Source organism: Helicoverpa zea, chromosome 21, assembly GCF_022581195.2.
Source record: "Helicoverpa zea isolate HzStark_Cry1AcR chromosome 21, ilHelZeax1.1, whole genome shotgun sequence".
Taxonomy (NCBI): Eukaryota; Metazoa; Arthropoda; class Insecta; order Lepidoptera; family Noctuidae; genus Helicoverpa; species Helicoverpa zea.
Genome location: NC_061472.1, coordinates 4850524 through 4869029, shown reverse-complemented (window position 1 = coordinate 4869029; position 18506 = coordinate 4850524). Strand labels below are relative to the sequence as shown.

The following is an 18506-nucleotide window of genomic DNA, read 5'->3' as shown; positions in this document are numbered from 1 at the left end:
TTAATTATACCTCTAATATGACTAGAAAATATGACCAAAGTTAGGTCGTAGTGTGGTAGATCGAATGAAAACCAATTGTTCTGTGAATGGTAGCATTGTACGCTCCACCGAAGAGGAATCCCGTGACAGGCGATGGAGTGTCGGTGCCGCCGCAGCGCCGCCGCCATCCCGCCGCCAGCCTGCGAGGTGCCACCCCCAGCCCCGACCTCACGCCCCTCCTACATCCACAACCCACACACAGATACTACACCCAAGTCTGGCCTCCCAAACCAGCTAACTACTACGTAGAGTCCACCATCAAACCCAGTCTCACTACAAGAATAACCCCTTACACTCTCCTCGGCTTGGAAACCGATGACCCAGATGTCACTCACCCAGTTATAGATCCCGATTCGTTGTCCCCCCAACTTGTTCTCAACCGGCATTGGCCTCCGTTCCCAGCTCAGCACTATTTAGAACCTAAGGAACATAAGATTCCGTATCATCCTCTACCTCCTTATGCATTTGTAGGCATGCATTCGGCTCTGGGTGAGAGACCCACTCCTGATTATAAGTATGATCCAATCCCAGCATTGGGAGGTCCAATCGATCCATTTTTGATAGCTCATGCAAACCCTCCGCCCACACTCTTTAAATATGAACGCGACGGGCCTATACCCGACGTGGCTCCTCTAGAGACTCCTCTAATTCCTGGTCCGCACACCCTCACCGGCTTCCCGCCAATATTCCACAAACACGTCCCCGGATACCTTTTTGATCGCAATCGGCATGCAGAGGACTTCCGACCTAAGACGTACTTTGTAGACTATGTCCGCCGAAGAGAAATGGGTGGGTGCTCAGTTTACACTGGAGGAATGTTGTTGTTTTCGCACCAATTACTCTGATGAAAATTTTCAACCACACAAGATCGTTTGGTCGGTGAGAGCTTGTCACTTATCATTTGCTGTACATACATATTCGAGGGACCGGAGAGCGATACCTTCGTGTTTTTAAATTGAGCACCCATTGCCGTTTTATAATTTGCTCATATTAGGGTTTAGTTTGACCGTTTCTTCTTAGTGAAGCAGTGTAGGCTTGTATGATGTCGGATAGCGCTTATTACCGTGTCCTGCTTGTAATGTTGTCGCGTATTCGTTGTTGTATTGTCTGTACATATGTGTCAAACTATAACTCTCTTCTCTTGCGCACGAAACTTTTCTTCTTTCTACTTATTTGTAGGTTTAGTTGTAATCATTAGGTACTCTGAGTACTGCTTTATTTTATATAATTATAATGTAGGCAGAGTTGTAGGTTGAATTTTTGTATTATCTATTCTTATAGCTTTTGTCTATTGTAATACAGCTGTATAAATTAAGTATGTAAGATGAACAAATACTTATAATGAATTTATTGTTTGTAGGTCTTTACCGTAACTAGCTATAGGGTATTTCACTCACGTATTTTTGCATGTTAAAAATTACATTTCCATCAAATAGTTTTTAACAAGACTGATTTTAAAGATTTCCATTTAATTACTTAGAAAAACTTTCATTACATTAAAATTTGACTAAAGTAACTTCGTTGCTTTAGGTGTGTTTCCTTCTTATCCGACGTTGTTAGTAATGTGACCAATATAATGTTTTCAGAAGGTAACCCGATCACCGGTGATGGCTACAAGTCGATGAACGGCCAGATCAACACGGTGACGTCAATAAACGGCAACAGCCACATGATCAACTCCAGCCGCGTGCCGCCCGGCGGCTTCTCCTCCGGCCTCTGGTAGACCACACTCTACTGACCACCCACCTACACAACCACTCCACGGTGACCGACCAGCCACAATAGCCGCCTAGCTATCGGCATGCGCAAACCGACTTACTCTAAAGCCGATGCTTCATTCGAAAACAATTCGAAACTTAAACCAAGCCACCATAACATAAGTTTGAGCCTATATTTATTGTTAGCCTCAAGTCGAGGCAGATATGTCAACCAGTCTGCCTCGATTTGAGCAAACGCCTCGAATCAAGCAACGGCTCTAAAGTACATTTAACGGTACATAATGAAAAAATGCATTTAGTTCACTTCCTTATTATTTGTTTAATCAACTAAATTCGAGTAGTAGGTATTGGCAAAACTAGTAACGCCATTAAATTATTGCACTCGTAAATTGCAACGTCCACTAAGATTTGGAAGGGTATATGTTGTTAATTACATCCTTAGCCTATCCCAGTAACAGTTTCATCATTTGGATCTAATTTAGAATAGATTATAGATATTTTTGTAATAGTAATATTCGATAGTTATTGTAAAGTTAATAGATCGCGATGTGGAACTCGGCAATCATAATGAGCAAACTGCAGTATCGCGCGATCATCAATCTCTCAGACAGTTTCCTTTATGATTACAAAGTTGCACATTACATTATCTTAAGAACTTGAAATTGTACTCTTTCACACTTGTACGAATATGTTAACCCATTGATATTGTGAATTTAGGAGTGAGGAAACGTATCAGCAATATACCAAAACGAATAGTGCCTTGATCGAAGATGAGAAAAATTCTGAAAGAATTGATGTACATTTGTGTAGGCGTAAAGTACTAAGCATGAAGATTTAATGATTATATATCTATATTTCGCGGTATAGAAATAGTAATCATGCGGCACTCCAGCTAATTGATACAAATTAATTAACCTTAACTTTAATATTCGACACTGCATAAGGGTCTGTAATCTCATTTGTTGAATTTCATTATCTTAATATTTAAATAGAGGGATTTATAAAATGCATTTATTTAAACTTTTTATACGAGTTTATTTTATTTTTTAGTTTATTTTCTACTCGTTTAGAAATTAATGTAATGATGGATTTGAATTCTTGGTAGATTATCTGTTAACATAATAGATGATCATGTGTGTATGGATATGAAGTGATGTCTCTATGCGTAGCGGCAACAATCCGGTAGACTTAGCGTAGGCATATCATCTTTGTAAAAACTTTTTAATATTATCTAACATGAAATCGCATAATCACTGGCCTAATTGTAACAAATGTTAATAGATAATAACCATTATTTCAAAATAAAGTTTTTTATTAATTATTCTGGTTTTTATTTCTATTCTTAAATAGTTCCCTCAACATCTGTGCTGCAGGAAATTGTCTTGAAAGAGAATACAGAACAAAAATAATCTGCATGCAAAACCAAAGGACTGTCTACTTTGTGTTGAGGAATCTTGGACTATCTTGGTAGCAACAATCAATGTAGCACATTCAGCTTCAGGCTCAACAATAGAAAGCCATAGACATTTTCAAATAATTTAACTTTATTTACTTACTGGCTATAGATTGAAATACTATAAAGTCTCAACACTATTTTCAACTTGATTACTATTCTCTTTCTCTTGTTTAGTTCCATTGTTAGATCTTCTCTCTTTGCTTGGTAGATTGGCAGGGGACTCTATTTCAAAGGTGACTGGTCCATCGTTCTGTATGCTCACTTGCATGTAGGCTGCAAACTTGCCATCTACAATAGAATAAATACTCATGAAAAGTTTTAATTCATGACATGAAAGAAAAAAAAACAGTCTAGATTACATAGTTTTAAATAAGAGAGGACCTAAACTTGAAACTTGAGGCATTCCAGAAGACCCATAACTCTTGATGATAATTATCTGGGTCATACTGGTGACATTATGGTACAAACCAATAAATTTTGCCAAGAACTGTAAATTATAATTAATTATAATGTACAGCAATAATCAAAAAAGAATCATACCTTTAACTTTTTCTGGTTTATAAGCATCCTTCAACATTTGTAGGAAGTTCTCATAAAACTCCTTAGATTTGTCTCCTGGCATTGCATGGTGAAAGTCTGGTTTGTTTCCCTGAAACAAAGCAAGGTAATACTTCTTAGTACTAAAAATATTACTGACCAAGGAAATTCACCCAGCCAAGGTGAAATAAAGCTTTCCCATGGAAACCAAGAGTCAGTCATAACTCAGTCATACACTGTAGAAGTACAAATTTTGCCTTTGAATTGTACAGTCATGGACACATAATTAAAGACACCCCCCGACTCGAAGTGAAATAAATAGTTATGGTACTGACATGAGCTTAAGCACGGTATAAACTGTAATGTAATCATTATTAAATGAACTGAACACTAATTTTTGTAGCGGATACTTGGCTGGTCAGCTAATTAAAGACAGTAAATGCCTAGTTAAGAAAAAAAAGCGAAAAATAGAAATAGTCGCCATACTTTTTTTTTAAGTGAGTAAAATATTTATGAGAACTCAAATTAGGTAATAATTTAGGTTCCCTTAAAAGAAGATTAAAAGAGAAAAAGATTGTTTATTTGTTCAAAACATGAGTATGCAGTACAAACAGGTTTGCAAAGCAGGGTGTTACATAAAAAAATCAAAGTTCAAATGTTTTGCCCACAAGGGCGTACAAAAGTTAAATAAAAGATAATGAAATAATTTTAAAAATATGAAAAGTAAATTAAACTAAGATATAAACTAGATTGGTATTACTTATTTAAAAATTCGTTAACATTATAAAAACAGTTTTCTATTAAATATTTTTTTAAATGAAATTTAAATTTTGAAAGCGGTAGCTGTTTAATAGACTTAGGTATTTTGTTGAATATCATGGGTGCCAGACAGAAAATACTTTTGTGCATGAGCGCAGTATTTGATCTTACTACGCACAGCCTATCATTGTCTCTCCGACCGATTACGGACAACTACGTCTGAAAGGCGGCTGAATAAGTGCGAGTTAATTTTAACAAAAACGGCTACTTCATATATAAATAGGGAAGGCAATGACAAAATTTTATATTTTATAAAATAAGGTTTACAACTATCAGTGGTTTTAAGTCTAAACATAGCTCTAATACATTTTTTTTGTGCTTTGAAAATAACTTCTTCTAACTTCTTCCCTTCATTAACATTTTTCATTTTAGTCCAATCAATACGACTAAAACAAAAATTCTGGTAAGTAAAATGTTTTAGGCTTTTTTAAATAAAGTTTTGTCATGGGGATTCATTCATACCACTTGAACTGTAATAAGGACATGGTAATAAAATTATTATTAAAGATGCCCTGTTAATGGCACTAAAAAGTCAAGGTTTGAGAACAACTGAAAACCGACGCCAAGGAAAACTTGTCCGCAAACAGACTTCACAGTGGTGTTATAACGAAAATAGAGAACCATTAATATTATTCGGTACTGTTTTTTCGAAGTCATTAGATGCTAGAAGGACGAAAATTGTGTCTGCAGAACTTTAAGATAACAGCCGGGTCGGGAAAAACTGTAGAGCATGTGTATCGGAAGATGTTACTTTTGGAAAAGCACCGCGTGGTGTCCATACTGTAGTTGGCGTTTTCTAGCAAAGGGGAAAGTTGCTCTGAACAAGCATTGAAAATGATTTTTATCTGATAAAACACAGAAATTTGAAGAATTCGAAAAAAAAAATGATTTTAGTCACTTCCAAAATATGTGATGGAACCAAAGTACAGCAAGAAAGTTCTCAAACGTAGGAGGCGAAAATGTTATAGTGTGGGGCTGGTCGCCACTGTTTAGTGTTAGACCCTTCAGAAAGGTATTATTAAAAATAGGCGAATTCAAGTACTATAATTATTCATAAACAAGCATATCGTTATAAACTAAGCATAATTTACCGGTCATTAGGACTTTCCAAATTATAAAAGTTCTGAGGGACACTGCAAGAGTAGTGAAAATGACTCATTGAACGGGCAACTTATGGCGGTATTGGTTTGGCCTATTGCAAATCCAATGAAACAAAAACTGGTAATAGGCGAAAAATACCATGGCAATAAGTCGCACATGGAACATCGATCAATTTTACACAGATTTTAATTAAGCATTGAAGAAAATTCCCTCAGCGATTCTACAAAACGGACCGCTTGCTCGTTCAGGGATGTCGTACTGTTATTGAGGTAAAATGAAATAAACCAAATATTAATACTTATTGAAATGTTTAATTATAGTGTAGGGAATGTTGTTGTAGAAAGGTAACTCCTATTTCTCCTACTCCTAACTATTTCTTCCCCTGAGCAAATGGAGTGTCTTTAATTAGATGACCAGGCTTCGTTATGGATCATACCGCCCGGGATTCGGATAAACCGAAAAAAAACTAGGTGCGGGGGATTATTAAATATAGTCATTAGTTTTAACATTTCCCAATACCCTCTTAAATATTTTAAAATAGAAAAGAAAGTTCCCATGGCAATCTGAAAAAAGAAATACAGATGAAATGCCCCAGTAAGTTAAGATTCCAACAGTGTCTTTAATTATGTGTCCATGACTGTATATGTAAGATTTTGGAAACATATCTGATGATGCAACATAGGTAATCCATTCTTCTTGAGACCTGTGCCCAGGGACAACAGACCCGTGTTGGCGGTGCGCGTTTGTTCTGCGGGATTGTTCGAAACAGCTATCATAGCCCAGGTACATAAAAGACTTACGAAGCAACACAATGGATTTTTAGTCAGTAAAAGTCTGACACTCCCTCACTGCTGCTAAACCACAGCAGGTGGGGTCATTTGATGATTTTTGTCATTGCTAAAAAAAATACATATGTGAGTGGGGCGATAAAAAGGTTGAAGACAGTGATAATTACAAAATAACATTACTTACTTTCCATGTGTTGTAAAGTGTGAACTGGCTCACACATAATATTTCTAAGTCCCTGTCAGACACACTTTTCTTCCATTTCTTTTCAGATTCATCATCAAATAACTTTATGCTTAATATTTTGCGAACACTGAAATAATAGAAATTATTTTTTGAATTTTCCATTAAAAATGGTTAGTTTAAATCCTTATAGAATGCTCTTAGTTATTTATTTATGGTGAGTTGCACCATTTGACTATAGCGATAATTGTACCATTTTCAGTTGTCAAATTGCATTCAACCAAAAAGCTGGCTTATTTCACAGCTGGCTGTGAGCTTTCAAAGGACAAAAAAAATGTATTCGGGCATTGTGTGGAGCTCACTTCTTGGATAGCTGTAAACCTCTGTACCAAAAACTTAAAATACTGTCTTTACCATGTCTTTATATGTATATTTGAAACATGCATGTTTGTTAAAAACAATTATGATCTATTTGAAAAAAAAAAACACTACAAAACAAATAGTAGAGTATGACACAAAGACAAATTGAAATTACCCCAAATAAAATTAATATTATATAAAAGAAATATTTACTGCATGGCAATAACTATATATAACCACTTGCCAAATAATATCCAAGATTTACCATCGTTATTATTTAAAAGAGTACCATTTAGACTGTTATTAGAAAAAAATTACTACAGTATCAAAGAATACTTAGAGGATCAATCGCTAGTGACATCCTACTAATATTATAAACGCGAAAGTTTGTATGTATGGATGTATGGATGTTTGTTACTCTTTCACGCAAAAACTACTGAATGGATTTTAATGAAACTTTACAATAATATAGCTTATACATCAGAATAACACATAGGCTACAATTTGTAAACATATTGTTCGAAATACTAAACCTGCGCAGATGAAGTCGCGGGCACCAGCTAGTAATAAATAAATATATTTGACTATACATACTATATAATATACAAAAATGACATAATTACAATAATAATATAATGTAATTTTATTATAAATATTTTGTACGCCATAGTGTGGCAGGATATGTTGGAACCAGAAATTTGTACCATCTATTGTACCATATTCTGATAAATAAATATTTTTGATTTGATTTGATTTGATATGGCAAGGTTAGCATTGTAGTTGAATGGTGCAATACACCTTTATACATTGGTGAAATAGGTAGTGTTTGTCAAACCAGAGGCAATAATAATAGATTTATTATAATTTAAACACCCCGTCCCTAAGATGACCCACTGTTCCACTTTACTTACTCACATGTATTCCATATCCTTCTTACTATCATTATTCGATATGCCAATAAATACACAGATGCCTTGACCAATACTGCTAATTACTTCATCATTTACTGAAACAAAAATATAACATTTTATAACCGTCTGGCTACAGTACCTAACAATATCTAGTAAATAGGCCTGTATTTCTATAAAGTCCGGAGATTAAATAAAACAAATAAAGCTTCTCAAGTTAGTAAAGAAGATTAATCCAATATAGTGCCAAAGAAAGTCTATTCTTATTGATAATGTTGTAAGTATAGCAGTCTACAAAGTTAACCTAAAAATATTGTAATATGTAATATTAGGTACTATGTAGACCCACCGGTAACTTTGGCGTTCATAACGCGTTGTATGAGGGCTTTCATTTTTGTATTCCTATTTAACTTTTAACGTAAGTTTAGAGGATTTCAAAACAATATTTTTACTGATTTTGACAGAATAATAACAAAATCTCGGTGTCAAATGTCACTCTGTCATTCAATAAGAATTTCAGAACGATAAAATTTTCATCTTATTCAACAATATACAAACGGAATCCTTGGAAATCTTATAAATCCATCAAGTATTGAAAAGTTACATGTTATACAGGAATAAAAAATCCAGATTTTTACTACAAAATCCCATGCAATAACAGTCGACTCTTATTATAGTTTCCTACTATAAGCTTTCTTTCTGCTATTCGATACAAGATGGCGCTCATGTCGTTCGTATAAGTATATTCTACAAGATGTCGCTAGCCTTACAATTTGCTAAAATAATGTAAAGTTCATTGTACCCGAGTGCATAAAAAATATCTTTTGGTTTTGTAAAATTATTTTATTTATCGCATATTTATCTGTAATAATAACACATTGCCTTCTCGACAAATGTTATGGGCCTAATGACCGAGTTGCTTCAGGACTTCAGGATCCCAGTTGTTGTGGATTAGGTACCTATTTGGAATTGTCCCAGAATTCGGATAGCGAGTATATGGGTGAATGGTACCTATTTATTAATTGGGATTAAAGTAAGTACTTATTTGCCTCTTGATTGATTAGAGCATAATTTTCAATTCTTCTCCAGTTACAGTGAACTTTGCATTATTATGCATAAAGAGCTGCACTAGATAAATTAAATGTCTTTACCCGTAAAAGCAAATAAACCCGATAAGATTTGGAGAAAAATTAGGTGCTTCCCCTAATAACTTATTGCTAGTGCCTGCACCCATTCCAATTAATGAAAGCAAGTGCATCAATTAATTACCTGCTCAGTTTATTGTCCTTTTAATCTATTCTCAGCACCTACCTATTACGTACTATATTTATGAAACCGCTATCAAACAAGCTACTGTTTGCAGACACAATAGGTACGAATGCACGGCATATTTTATTATGTTTAAACAATAACAACTGAATACTGAAGGGCACCAGACACCTACAAGTTACAAGTGTTGCGCGTGCGTCAACAAGGTTATATGCCAGGGCGGTGCGCTTGCACAGATAAATGGGTGCAGAAGGTTCATAAAAAAGTTTATTTGGTGACTTATCCATATTGATATGAAACAAAAAAAATATATACCTACCTGCAATCTACGCAGCCGAATTGAGAATTTCTTATTTTTGGGAAATCAGTTAAAAACCAGGTGATCTATGATAAGACATCTATATAAAGTAGGTACGTGCCACTTTCCGCTAGCAGCGGTTTCACCCGAGTCCCGTGGGAACTCTTCACGTCTTTAATATATAGGCTTCGTAACAAATCTACAAATCAGCCTAGTAGTTTCGTGTTTAAACGAACAGTACCTAGATAATATTGTCAGTCACTCCCAAGACACAGCCTTTTCCTATCATTTAGTACATAATTAACAGTAACTTAAACACCAAACAAGTCTTAATCACAAGCCTTCTGTGTCCCCTATCCAGTGTTTCAGGTCAAGTGCGTGTGCGCAACTCACGTGCTGTCGCCACGTGCGCCTAAACGAAATACCGGCGCGTGGGCAGGATCGCTCATGGAAACAATTTAGTTATATCCTGCTTTACTTTAGGATTTTAGGATGTTGGTTGTTTGAGGTTTAGTGGTTAAGCCAGTTCCATGTGGATTTTGTGAAGGATCTGATATGCTGAATTACATGGCACTATTGCACGACAGTCGACAGGCAATAAAATCTGAATTTAAGCTTTCTTTCTATACTCCTACTTCAGCTTTTCAGAATTGCTAATATATTAGTTGCATTAATGTCTCGGCCATGTCCCAACCTTCAGAGTTTTTCGGACCTTGGCGAAATTCTTGTGGATATGAGGATACAGGAATTGAGCGACCATATTACTTACCTATTTACCTACAGGCTTCCCCCACATGCCACACAAATAACATGGCTTTTTATCGGTGAAATAGCTTTTTTTTATCGAATCACTAGATCCTGAAATGACGCCCTACAAGTATAATAGACGAAGCATCCTCGTGCCTTATTCTAGCGAATTATTTAATTTCGCCAATAAAACTCAAGTCAGAGAATGAAGATTTGGCTCCGTCATGATATTTCTCTCACACCTGCGAATCCATTATGCTTATGTGGCTCACGTTGACAGTTAATTATAAACAAAATCACAAGTTTAATTCAATATTTACATACTTAGTAATTAATTAAACCTATGTTCTTACAATATTTCCTGCAATATGATAGCGTAATCGTAAATAACTCAAAATTGACAAAATACACTGAAAACTACGTTTTATAATCCATAATAAGCTAAGTATCAAGTTTAAGTGGATGATTTTGAGACAATATCATTCAGATTTTACTTCCTACAAAGTTATTTATAGTGTAGGACATTAAAATTCAAGGATAACAAAAATAACCCACCCAAGTAAATGCAACTATTTAACTTTTGGAAATATCTCATCTACCCAAGTTCAAATGTAGGTCTATAACGATGAGATAGTTGTCAATACCCAGTCAACAATTTTCTTCTACATTTCCAAATAACAAATTGCAATACTACAAAATCACATTTCCACTACAAACACAGCCCTCACGTTTGCAGCCGTTTGCGTTTTCTAAAACTCTGCAAAACTTTTAAACTAGTTAAAACATGAAACAATTAGCAAACTAACAAGTAACAAAGCTGAAGTTACAAGTAAGTTCGTAACAATACAATATAATGGCACATGGCCAGCAATGCATGGTTTTCGTAACAGTTGCGTAGTAAAATGGACGGTCCAGTTCGTCACTTTTGGGTTTCAAATTGCGTCATTATTGTTAACTATTTGGTTTAAGGAGTTTGGGTTTTGTTTTGTTGTTAGGAAGTTATTTTTACGTATTTTTAGAAGAATTTCTTGTAGTTGCAAAGTTCTAGTTAATCATAAAAAACACATTAGTACCTATGTACCTATGTTAAGATTTATATAAAAGATAAACTCCGCAAATATCTATTTCATTTGTGACAAAATTCCAAATGAAACTAAAATGGTTACTGACATTGATCAGTTGGTAATAATGATTAAGAATGACTGTGTTTCGGATGGCACGTTAAACTGTAGGTCCCGGCTGTCATTGAACATCCTTGACAGTCGTTACAGGTAGTCAGCCAGTAAGTCTGACACCAGTCTAACCAAGGGGTATCGAGTTGCCCGGGTAACTGGGTTGAGGAGGTCAGATAGGCAGTCGCTCCTTGTAAAGCACTGGTATTCAGCTGAATCCGGTTAACTGGAAGCCGACCCTAACATAGTTGGGAAAAGATGGATTTCGAATTTAGTCACATAAGATGAATCCTTTTTCTGCAATTAGTTAGAACTACAAAAAATAATAATTGATCTATACTATACCCATTGTAAAACATCATTATCTATGATTCCTAAATAAGTAAAAAGCTAAAGATAAAAAAGAACGAAATTAATTTATCCGAGAATTTGGGCTGGTCATCGCGGCATGTGCGCATGGGCACGTGTTTGGGCAAACCTAGTTGTAACAACGTTATCAACACATCGACAACGTGATGATCATATTAACGACTAATTGACTAATTTATTAGTACCTACAACGTTTTGGGATGATGGGAACACGTTTAATTTTTGGTAAATAAGTTGTCTGATGTTTGTTGCTAAGTTTAATAGTCTTATGTGTCTCTATACATAGTTATTCATTTATTTATTTCTTTTGTAAGGTCTTCAGATTTCTGACTAGATCCTAAGTACCTACATGGGAGATATGCCTTCAGTCTAACTGGGTTCAGAGCTTTTGTATGTTGGACAGCTTTTAGTTGAAAAGAACTTTTGTATCTAGGCTCAGTACCTGTACAAATTGTGCTGAAAATAATAGTATTTTGATTATGACCATTGCACATACTGAAATTCATTTTAAATAGACTAATAGATTATTTATAAATTTTAGGAAGGTTATCTGGAAGAGTTCTCTTTGCGATAAGATCGCCTATCAATTATGTCGTTCTAACATCAAAAAAATAAAAAAATGGTAGGTATAGTTACCTAACAAAGTATCAATTAATCTTTCTTAGTACTCCCCTACAAATCACCTTTAACGTTCTCATCACTCATCAGATTCACGTGTAACGGAACGTATGGAAGTTCTCGAGTGCAGCACTGACCTCCGAACAAGGCCTTTCCGTGCGTTCGTCATTTACAGCGGCTGTGTGTGTTTTCATACTTCATAGATAATACTGGAGGAAATAGCATTGTTACGTGGAAAGCGTGGAAATTGTGTACAATGACGGTTATAGAATTCAGGTTGTGATATGCTATCTTAAGTAGGTATTTTAATAAATTGCCTCTCTTTTAAACGACTTAAAAATTTAGGTTTTGAGTTTGCAGTTTGACCTGAATACCATTTTAATAAAAGATTTTTTTAAAAGCAGGTGAGAAAACGCTTTTTTGTAATTGCCAGTTTCGAAAGAAGAATTTATTGTTCTTAGCAATTAAATTAAATAACTTACATAACACATTACCCTCATGTTATTATTTAGCTATTGTTTTACTCATAAACAACCAAAAGTTTCCTGCTATTGTTAACTCAAATTAATTATATTGAAACCTAATTTGCCCGTAATATTAGCTTTTGGAGAAACCCAATTAATTATGCCAAAAAAATATTTTGATACGATCTAGGCCCCAGGTATAAGCTATTAAGTTTAAGTTAAATTAAACAAAATGGAAATTCAAAAAAATACTTATGTAATAAAAAAAAATAAGGCGTAGGCACCTAATTGTTCTGAAAATATCCATAAAAAGGAATTAGCGTCAGTATCTCACGCAATACTTCAGGTTGGTAATTAATTGTAATCATTTCTTCCCCTATTTTCACTCATGAAACCCATTGTACCTACCCTACAAAAATTTAAACTTATAATAGTGCCACAAACTACGACATGCTCTAGCATGCCATCGACATGCTATGCTGTTCAGTGTCTAAAATTACGTTACAAAAGGGATTAAAATTGGGTCAAGTAAGTCCCATCACTATTCCATAAATACACTTAATTAGTAAGAGTACCTATACACTTAGTCAGACAAGTAATAGTCGCGTCAAAAAAATAATAAATAAACATATCTTTTGAAATTAAAACGTCTAGGCGTACAGCCTAACCGTTGACTTTTCTAATTGTTTACTTAATTAAATTATTTGCCACTTCGAAGAACCTTTTCCTTAATCATGTTAATTTCAGTTGTCAAACGTTAATAATTGCGAAGCCTAAATAAATCATGACACATAAAATATTCCAAATTAATAAGTTCAATTAATCAGAGGGTACATAAATGGCAAAAATTGGCGACTGAAATTATCAGTCACGTGGACTTATTATGAATATTACATACGGATTCAGACATTTGATATGGGTGTATTATTAATTTTTGAATGAGTGCTTTTAAATACTTTTAATTAATTAGCTGCGTTGCCGCTTTGATATTTTTTAGTTTACTTGAAAGATCTTCACAGATAACTGAATATGCGGTGTATGTAGATACAAGTAGGTACATAGAAATAGCTTGCTATTGTATTTTTCTTTATAGAACCTTTTGAAATGCTCCAATTTCAGAAAAAAATCCAATCCATTAACTTCAGAGAAAAATCCAATTTCAGAGAAAGTTTCAGCAGCCAAGTTTCGTAAACATTGAAAATCAATTTTCACTATGATAGCTTCTGAAAAGCCATTCTCACGCGACAAGAGACACCCTAAGTCAATTATTTTGTTTTAATGTACCTAACTGACTACTAGTGCGTTTAATTACTTTTCAGCGCATTTTGAGACCGTCTCGTTTGGAGACCGCGGTTATTGTTATTGCACGATTAAATTCAACATAAATTATCCAATCGCCGTTGCATCGTAGAATATTGTCAAAGTCTTATCCTAATATTAAACTTCACATTATTCTTATCGAAGTGTTTATCAGTGTGCGTAATGTAGTCATTGAGTATAAATAGTAATGTTGATAGATATACCTACATATGTTATGTACACATAATATTGTTTGCATACTGTGTATTATCACTTGCACAAATATTTGTTTTTATTTTGATATCGTCGCTTTTAATATCTAAGGGAATTTACACTTAATATTATTATTATAAAGCCCTAGACTTTGTTTGTTTGTGTGAACGCATTTACTTATCTCTTAGTTCTATTAGAAACATATTTGAGTCTTAGATAGTCCATTTACCGAGGAAGGCTATAGGCCTTATAATCAGGTTTTGAGATGTAGTTGTCACGGGAAGCGAGTAAAAAGACTTTATATAATCTTCAATTATTTTTGCGTAATGTTAATCATTGGACAAATAGTAAGTAACCTCTTTCTCACTTGCTTCTTTCCTCCTTTTCCATAAATACAAAGGCTCTACATTAATTATCATATTCTATTATTTAGCTAATTGAAAAATAGACTAGACTACCTATCACGTGCCTACAAGACGAAGTGCCAGCTCACACAATACATATTATAATGCAAACGTTACTCGGCCACGTGTGTGCGATGGCCGAGACATGGCCACACGTGGCCGACAATGGCCGACAACAAACCGATGTGTTATTTTTTTATTCAAATAACTCTTTAAAGCTGACTTGTCTATAGTCTGTTTTTTAATCTCGTAGACTAAATTGACACTTGCAAAATGTCAAACTTTCTAATAATTTTGCTAGCTCTGTGGTGCAGTGTTGTACTTACGATACCGGTTCGTTGAATCGTAACTTTTTATCTATAATAGACGAATTTAATATTCATTCAAAGTTTTATATTTAAAATTCACGTACGTACACATGGCTGTACGACGTGCTACAAACTGCCAGGGATATCTGACCACGCAAAGCCATGCGTAATCATCAAGGATGAGCCCATTATTTCAGGATGACTTATTGTAAAAAGTTACGATTCAACGAACCGGTATCGTAAGTACAACACTGCACCACAGAGCTAGCAAAATTATTAGAAAGTTTGACATTTTGCAAGTGTCAATTTAGTCTACGAGATTAAAAAACAGACTATAACAGTATACTGCGCAGGATTACGGTTATCATGACGAGACGGATGAGAATTCTTTAGGTACTTCATATATATAAATGCCAAAGACACCGTCTGTCTATCTATTGCGCTTTCAGGTCTAAATTACTGAACCGATTTAACTGAAAAGTTCACAGATAGTCTGAGAAAGGACGGGCTATTTTTTTATTTGGGTGCAGGATAGTGTTCTCACGAGATGTCGGTGGAGCCACGGTGGTAGAATAGCCTGTACCTATAAGTAGTTGCTTAAATGATCAGCTATCAGCATTGTGAACCGAGGTGCCCTTACTTTAATTGCCACTAGTCATGATCCGACTAGAAATATCATGTTTTTTATTACTCTAAATTATATTGCTAACATTGCAATACCCAGAAAGTACCTACTTCGAAAAAACAAACGCGAAATAGGTAATAGACGCAAAAACACGAAAAGCTTAACGTAGATAAATAAATTCCGTCAACAATTTGCTAAAATACATATTATCTGTGACATAAACCGCTAAAGCTTAATATAACGTGGCACGAGATAATTTTCACAGCAATAAAACAATATGGGTCAAACAAATAAACTTTATTTTCGCCCCCACTAACTTGACATGAGCACTATCAAACGTAACAGGACTACATCTAATTTTGTTATCAATATTATATGTCCAATTTTCATGAAAAGAACATCACAAGGTCCGTGGATTTGTGCATGTGCATCGGCAGTCAGAAGCTAGAAAGTTTGACAACCAATCTTACCGGTAACATGATACTTCTAACAATTTTTAGACTATTTATTACTAACTCAACAAAATTCCTATCTAAAAACGCAGCTTACGAGTGAAAAAAAAAGCTATCTTTCGATCTATACAACAGTTAGCTCTGTACCGAACGATCCTTGCATAGCGACAGTTCCCACGAATGTGCAATGTTAAGACAACGTGATCGAGACAGCCCTACCCGAACGCAAACGCCTGCGCACGTGATGTTTTGTAACCCAGTTCTTGTTGCACACATACAAAATACACTGCTATCACATTAACCTCTGCATTTAATGGGTTTATAATTTATTTTGCGACCATTAGTGTGTAACTAGGCATATTATTACTATTTTTTATTTAATTAATGCTATTGTTTAAATGTTTGCAGTGGATGTTTAGCGTTAATTTTGAAATGTCGTTAGGCTTTGCTGTGACAATTAATTGATAGCTTATGGAAAGTAGCAATTAATTTACTTTAACATTAATCAAACTGTCGGTTTCATCCAAAACATCACGTCATCCATTATAATATGTACGATAAAAATTATAATGTTAACTAAATGACGTAGATTCGTTTATTTTTAAAACATGCTGATGTTGTCTTGCAACGTGACTAACTGGCAGCCCTGTCGATTGTACAGAGGCGCGTGCGCACGTGAGCGAGTAACGTAACCCAATTCTCTCGCATGCGTGTGAAGATAATATGCCAGTATTAGCCCGCACGCTGATAAAAATGTGGGTTCAACTTTCAAATTGAAACTGTTAGATTAATTGATTTAAATTAAAAGATTAATAATTTTCTGGTGACAAATATATTCATTTATATTCTAGATGGAGCTCAGTAACAGCTAGTGAGCTGCTGTATGATTTTCAAGTAGATCGGAGGTGTTAGGCTTGACTGGCTGTTCCTTGAAGATATATCGCAATGTTTCAAATTAATTACCTTATCCACGTGACCACGTCCAAAGAAAACTACTTTAAGCATCTAGATAAAAAAAAAATTGCGAAAAAAATTATTCACTTGCGATATCCTGACATAAAAAGCGAAAGAAGGATAGTTATATCAACATAACTATGACATAACCCCCTATAACATCACATACCGTCAAACTGCATTCTATGCGAACGGGCAGACAGCCCTACACTTACGCATTAGACGCGCGTGCACGTGACTGCGAGGTCGACGCTTCCTACCGGCGATAGTGTAAACAATGAGGCCGACCAACTCACTGGCTGCAGTGCATTATATACTGGCTGGATTACTGTGCACTTAATTGATGAAAATTGTAGGACTTCAGTTGGCTTTTGCCTACTTGTGAAAGAGAAAAATGTGGTAATCTATGCAACTATCGGTGAAGGACTTGGACACTATTTCTAATTGTAAAGAGAAATGAGTGGAAACTATGTAGCTATCTGTGAAGGAGAGGTCTTTGGTCTTTGAAAAATATGGTCTATTGATGGCATGGGTGGGTGGCAGACTTTAAAAAATAAATCTATAGGTTTATATTTTTACGAATACCAAAACAATACATCACCTATTTGTTTCTGTTACTAGCGGTTTTCCGCGGTCGTGTACAGAGATAAAATATAGCTTATGTCAGCGGTTCCCGAATTCTTTTGGCTTCGGAACCCTTTTCGTTTCACCATTTTTCAGCGGAACCTTAGCTTAAGTAAGAAGTAAACTAAAGACGTAAATACACTTAGGTACGGCTCGTAGCGTGAGAGACATTATACGCAGGCGTAGCATGGCTATCTGCCACACGGACTAGAAACCAATTTAGCCACCCTTGACTTTGTGTATTATGTGAATAGTTTTCAGATTGAAGGCTGACAAAGTAAACGCAAAAACAAATAGATTGGGTTTGTACAGGTGCGAGGCGAACGAGCGCGATTTTTTTAACTAAAAGAAGAAGTTCCAAGCACCCGCTAGCATTGAAAGCCATTTAGTGGTAGCCGGTATCGCGAGCGAAGCGAGCGCGAATTTTTTTAGTTTAAGTATGTACCTACACAAAATAAACAAAACCACTGTAAATCAATAAATAAGTACAATATCCACACAAAAAAGCAAATGCAAATGAATAAGCAGCTAGCGAAGACAGCGATTTTGCTTTTTCTGAACCAGAGGAATAAAAAATAAACATCAAAGAAAACCTCGACGGAAGAGCGCGAAATTTTTTCGGTGTTGGATACTTGAGCAATTAAACGAACACAAAAGTATCACACGTAACAAGGAGTCGCGAGCGAAGCGAGCGCGAAATTTTCAGATTCCAGGAGGTGCAAAAATTGGAAATAATGTCACACTTTGATTCATGGTAAAAATAGCCACTGGAAATACGTGTCA

At 35.2% G+C, this 18506-nt stretch overlaps 2 protein-coding genes across 5 annotated transcripts in view; one reads left to right on the top strand and one right to left on the bottom strand.

The window, feature by feature from the left end:
• Positions 1-3078, top strand: part of LOC124640863 (microtubule-associated protein Jupiter) — a 121830-nt gene extending 118752 nt beyond the window's left edge. For both annotated transcript variants that reach the window (XM_047178801.1, XM_047178800.1), the window contains exon 4: positions 1626-3078. In XM_047178801.1, coding sequence (XP_047034757.1) covers positions 1626-1762 — 137 coding nt within the window. In that variant the 3' untranslated portion in view covers positions 1763-3078. The remainder of the gene's footprint in view (positions 1-1625) is intronic.
• A 203-nt stretch (positions 3079-3281) lies between these two features.
• On the bottom strand, positions 3282-8423 carry LOC124640862 (D-aminoacyl-tRNA deacylase). Of its 3 annotated transcripts, none has more exons than XM_047178797.1 (5): positions 8257-8416; positions 7915-8005; positions 6643-6769; positions 3754-3862; positions 3282-3501 (listed from the first exon to the last, which is right to left on the bottom strand). In XM_047178797.1, exons 1-5 carry the CDS (start codon positions 8297-8299, stop codon positions 3332-3334), a joined length of 540 nt encoding a protein of 179 aa, XP_047034753.1. In that variant the 5' UTR covers positions 8300-8416; the 3' UTR covers positions 3282-3331. The 3 variants fall into 3 exon arrangements, with proteins under 3 accessions (XP_047034753.1, XP_047034754.1, XP_047034755.1); XM_047178798.1 differs by having other exon boundaries at positions 7911-8005; positions 8257-8415; XM_047178799.1 differs by lacking the exons at positions 3282-3501; positions 3754-3862 and having other exon boundaries at positions 6639-6769; positions 7911-8005; positions 8257-8423.
• Between the last annotated feature and the right edge of the window lie 10083 nt (positions 8424-18506).